Source organism: Brienomyrus brachyistius, chromosome 13, assembly GCF_023856365.1.
Source record: "Brienomyrus brachyistius isolate T26 chromosome 13, BBRACH_0.4, whole genome shotgun sequence".
Lineage (NCBI taxonomy): Eukaryota > Metazoa > Chordata > Actinopteri > Osteoglossiformes > Mormyridae > Brienomyrus > Brienomyrus brachyistius.
In genome coordinates, this window is record NC_064545.1 from 23,538,107 (window position 1) to 23,543,550 (window position 5,444).

Sequence of the window (5,444 nt, forward strand, 5' to 3'; positions counted from 1 at the left end):
TTCTGATTGACTGGTAGGTGGTTATTATAACTCGGGGCAGCCATGAAGTCTGCGGAAAACTCTCCATATGCCTGCGCTTCGTCCATTAATTCCGTATAACGGGACACCTCGGTGGGCGTTATCGCCTTTTACTTCGCAGAGTGAGAAACACGAGGTGAGGCGTGTGAGCCTGTGAATTAGTGTAACTGCGTGTCTCACAGTCAATGCGTGAGACTTGAGAGCGCCGTAAAACACAATTTAGCTATCATTTTAAAAACATAAGCCCGACAGAAAGAGTTTTCTTAAAATCATACAAATGTAGAAGTTCTAATCAGCTGTGAGTATATTTTCTGCTCCATGAGATTTTACTGAACAGATTTAATTCACCATTAGAGGGCGGTAGAGATGCAGACACAAACGACGTCAGTCATCCGTCCACCTTCCAACCACATATTGTGTCTGAGGTTCGGGAGCCCTGAAGCCGCTATCAGGACGCTTAAGGGACAGGGCTGGGGTGCACGATCGACTGGGGGTCTCTAATCGCTTTTCCTGGTGAGCGTCACAGGCAGCGCTCTCACTCAAAAAGCTGAACAGGAATGTTTTAACAGGTAGTATACACCCCAAACAGGTAATACACCCTAGTTAAAATTTCGATCAATTAAAATGGACCTATACCCGGCTTCACAAACAAAAGAACTATGTATACGCGCCAGTTGGGCTAACTGCGTGTCTTTGGACGGTGGGAGGACAAATGCACACGAGGAGAATATAATACAATAAAATATAGAACATAATAATGTCTCCAAACACACTGTAGGCGTGATTCAAAGGCTCATCCCGGCAGGAGAGAAGCAGCAGTGTACCTGCCAAGGCGTTCCCTTCCGAGGGAAATTCCTATATTCAACCTTCATTTAATTTGTAGATTTTCACAAATCATATTTTGATTGCCGAAACCTACTCTGCTTCTATGTTTATTCCATCACGTATCTATATATTTACCCAAAAGACTGCATTTTAACTGGTTTGCTTAAACTTCATTCTATCGCTATAAATCACAAAATACGGTACCGAAAGTACAGTAGGCAACACCGCGGGTGACAGACACCAAAGGCGGAAACGTTAATTGGAACCTAAAGCAACTCTGCCTGACAGAAGTTGACGGCTACCCTCCAGGCAACCGCATGAAACAATATATTAGTCGGCCCAGAGAAGGACGGCACCTGTGGATGTGCAGCTGCTCTTCCCATAGCTTCACCCAGGCAGCATGCGGGACTGCAGCCTCCGCGCACATCGCCGTCAAAGCTGCAGCTGGACAATGGAGCAGAACGCAGCGATAAGGACCGGCGAGCCGGGGCCAAGGGATCCTCTCTGTTTTACCAACAAAATTCTCCTACGGCTCATTTAATAAGACCGGAAATCATGGTATCTCCAGGTATGTCATTCTATTACCTGTAACATTATCGAGTTACGAGTTTTTGGTTCGTTTGACATGATCTATGTAATCGGTTTGTTTAGTTCGCTGTGTGAACAGCAGCAACGTCAGACGGGAACATGAGGACCGTCCCTAAGAAACTCACCGCGCTATCGAGCGGACCGAAAGTTTGCAATAGGTGGGTAAGATAGGGCCTGGCCCCTATTTGCCAGGTGGCTATATGCTAAAGTACAGTGAAATGTAAGACGCCGCTTTTGTATTGTTGCATACAGGTCTGACACTCAAACAAAAGGCAAACGGGAGTTTCCCTCGATCCCAGTTAGCATTAATACACCGGATGCTGCTTAACTGCTTTGCTGTTCCGGGTATTGCATGGTCATGATTTAGCAGACTTGTTCATCTCCGCTGGGCGATATTCCGAAATAATATTCGCCGTCGGTGAGCATCCGTACGGAGCGACCAAAGCCCCCATTTTCAGAGCTTATTCCGGGCTGCCGCCGATGCCAATTTAAAGGCAGGTGTTTGCACTTTATGCGCCGTAGCTGAACCCGGAGAGCAGGAAGGCGGGATGGCGGCGGCGATGCTGCTGTCGGAGACCGAGATCAAACAGCGGTCCATGGCAGAAGAGGACCCGAACGGGAACGAGCATGGAGCGGCGGCTCGGAGCGCGGCGCCGCGCTGGGGACCGCAGCACGCCGGGGCCCGGCAGCTCGCCAAGCTCTATTCCCCGGGTAAGCGGAGCATCTTCATCTCAGCCCGAAATGCACGCAGCTCGCTGAGCCTTGTAAGGGTTTCCCCCCACATGCAGCGTTTTAGTAACAGACTATAGTAAGAAATATCTGTGCTTTTCTTCATGAACAGAAATGCATGAAACTGACTGGTTTGGAATTAGACTGTATTGAATATCAAGCCGAGGTTTTTTTTTTTTTTTGGACACGAAGATCCGGCCTTTAATTGTTAGAAAGTGCTACTACAAAATAGAGGGATTCTATTACTGTAATTGCTAGCGACATGTGATACGGGCAGTCGGCAGCGTGCTTAAGTCACTCATTCGCGTATGATAAATCACGTATATTCACATGAATATGCTTGCATTTCACAGGAAATGAAGGCGATCGATGAGTTATGGTGTTAAGTGCGTGTCCCAAGGCCAAAGACAGACCGGGTACGCGCAGGTGGTCTGCTTTGGTCCATCAGCCGGGCACCAGACGCTCCCATGGCCAGACCCCTCGGCACGTAAAACACGTGCCGTTAGCAAAAAACCAGGCAGGGGAGAATTAAAAGGGGGGGGGGGGGGGGGGGGGGGGGATGGTCAGCTGCTCTTTAAAAAGTTAATATTCTAATAGATTTTGATGCTGATGAGGACAAGTTCTCTGCCCAGCAGGTGAAGCCTCAGTGAGGCTTTAGTGGCACCGCCTCCCCCGTTTTTGTGCATTGGACTCTTCCTCCTGAATGCAAGGCATTGTGGGAGAGTCTGGGAAGTGTTCTGTGCGTTAAAATGGGCTGCAAAAGGGCTCAGATGATGGGGATAATGCTGCTGTGTTACGCATCATATGTAGGATGGTAACTCTGGTCATACATGTGGTGACCCCAGTCATTTGTGCACGGCTCGTGTTTGCGTATGACACACGTCCGTACCTGAATACACATGAATTCAAGCACAAACTGCCTACTGTTTGCCAAAGGTGACATTCAAACACTTGCGACCTCAGGAGCTTGTGGCAAATATACACACTTTCAGTCTCCATTTTGTGTTTGATGTTGTACATCCTTTTCAGGGTTCTCTATGGTTGGGCTCCTGCATTTTTTTTTTGGGGGGGGGGGGGGGGGGGGGTGTTGCTCACCATCCCTGAAGTCTGCTTCACTTGTTTTTAAGATGAGCTTGGCTTGTCTGCTTCGATGGCGGGGTGTGTGTGCTGCTGCCGGAGAGGAGCACCGATGCGGTCGGTTCGGCAGACTCTAAGACTCATTACGGCAACCCCAGGACGAGAAAACAGCTGGACCCACTTCTGGTGCCATATGTCGGCGCGTCCTGCATGAATGGCTGCTCTTTGCATGCTTATCGCGCGCTGCAGATTTACGGGCCAGTTAGCGGGATGTCAGGAGCTGCTCCTCTTTATTGCGCGGTTTTCAGAGGATGAGCAGCCAAGTTTGTGTGTGCGAGTGTGTGTGTGTATGTATGTATGTGTGTGTGCGTGCGTGCGTGCGCTCGTGAGTGTGTGTGTGTATGTGTGTGCAAGTGGGTGCGTATGTATGTATGTATGTGTGTGCTTGCGCGAGTGTGTGTGTGTGTGTGTGTGTGTGTGCTTGCGCGAGCGTGTGTGTGTGTGTATGTGCTTGAGTGTGTGTGTGTGTGTGTGTGTGTGTGCGCGTGTGTGTGTGTGTGTGTACGCGCTCCTCCCAGGCTGGTCCCCTTGCTTTCACTGATCTGTGCTTATCAGACGCTCTAGACCTTGCAGCCAAGGGAGCAGGGCGGCTGCTGGGAGACTCTGACGCTTCTCCCTGCCAACACGCGCCCATATGATGGGTGAGGGTTTCTGGGTGTCTGCTATCACGTTTTTGCAAACTCTGCGCAGGGTGACACTTTGGAATCTTGAGTAATGTTATCAGTTTTCAGAATCATTTGCAGAAGCACATGAAAAGCCCCCCCCCCCCGCCCACCCTGCCCCTGAAGAACTGCAATCAAACCTAAAATACTTCTGGTATGTTTGGACTTCCCCTGAAAATATAACATTACATGTGACTTGTCATGTTTACCCCTTCAGTACCAGTTCGCGTTGCAATTTTACATATGAAGGCTAACTCGCATGTCAGGCCTGATGCTGAATAAGCCTAGTTTCGGGGGGTTTTGGTGGGTGCTTAAGGTGTGACCCCATGGTGGGGGGGTTGGGGGGGGCGTTGATGGTGAGGTTATGATTGTTGAGACAGTCCGTTTGGGCAGTAATGCAGCAAAGCTGAAGGAATGTCATGATGTGTCAATACGATTGAACTCGGAGGGCTGGGTGTCCCACGATACCATTCCACAAACAGGGAGCCTCTACTGATCGATTTTTCTGAGGGGGGAGGCCAGTGAAGGAGTAAACTTTTTTTTTTTTCTCAGTATTTTTAGAAAAATTCGTTTTGCCACCCAGAGTCTGCAGCATGGTCGTGTGGCTGCAGAGGATTGTGGGTATGCAGTCTGTGCATGAGGCCCTATTAATATAGAGTTCCTGTCTGCAGGTGGGGGTTAGATGGGCGCGGGGTACAGGTCTGTGTGACCGGGTGTGAGTTACACCTCAGGAGTCAGAGCGCAGGCAAGCACACGGCACAGAACCGGATCCCACCGCAGGAAACCTGATGCCGTGTGTCAGTGGAGATGGGGGACCCAGTGGCACGTCTGCTCTTCGCCTGACCTAGCAAAGGCGTGACCTGCACCCCCCACATTAGCTCCCGGCAGCCAATCAGCTCTGTCGGGTATAAGCTGTAACTACGGTGACACGCAGGTCCTGACTTATGACCACAGGGTCGCCAGTGCGGGACCTGGTCGATGCAGAGGTGGTCCATTCTTCAACCTGGGGCCGGGAGGTCAGCTGACCCCCCCTCACGCTCCACCGCCTGCGACCCAAGATGAGGTGCTAGATCAGAGGTGTGGGTTTGAGAGCCCAGTTCAGATGTGTTAATTTGGCTGGGGGGGCAGGTGCAGGAGGACGAAGGGAGGAGATAAAAGAGAGATAAGGAACAGGTGACTTCCTGCATTCCCCTGCCGAGTTCCGCTGTGGTACGGACTCCAGAGAAAGTTCCGCACGGGATCCGCCAGGCCTCCATTAATATTGGATGCACCTGCTTCACTGGTCCTGCTTAATTCTGTGACTCTGTGACTTTTGGGATAGTGGACAGTAGGAGAGCTATATAATTAGACTTATTCAAATTCCACATTTGCATTTTTTTTTTCCTGACCAAAGTGGAAATTCGAGTTCTGCATGGCACGTGTTTTGGGTTGAGGGAGCGATCCGCCACGGACGGCCGTCATGCGGACGCCAGCTACCCCAGAAGC

General features: G+C 50.4%; 1 protein-coding gene across 4 annotated transcripts in view; it reads left to right on the forward strand.

The window, feature by feature from the left end:
- Nucleotides 1-616: 616 nt before the first annotated feature.
- si:ch211-212o1.2 (uncharacterized protein LOC492735 homolog) overlaps nucleotides 617-5,444 on the forward strand; it is a 16,283-nt gene continuing 11,455 nt past the window's right edge. Inside the window, exons 1-4 of one of the 4 annotated variants that reach the window (XM_048973287.1) lie at nucleotides 617-1,411; nucleotides 1,495-1,589; nucleotides 1,684-1,849; nucleotides 1,954-2,142. In XM_048973287.1, coding sequence (XP_048829244.1) covers nucleotides 1,980-2,142 — 163 coding nt within the window. In that variant the 5' untranslated portion in view covers nucleotides 617-1,411; nucleotides 1,495-1,589; nucleotides 1,684-1,849; nucleotides 1,954-1,979. The other 3 variants (XM_048973284.1, XM_048973286.1, XM_048973285.1) reach the window with 3 other exon arrangements.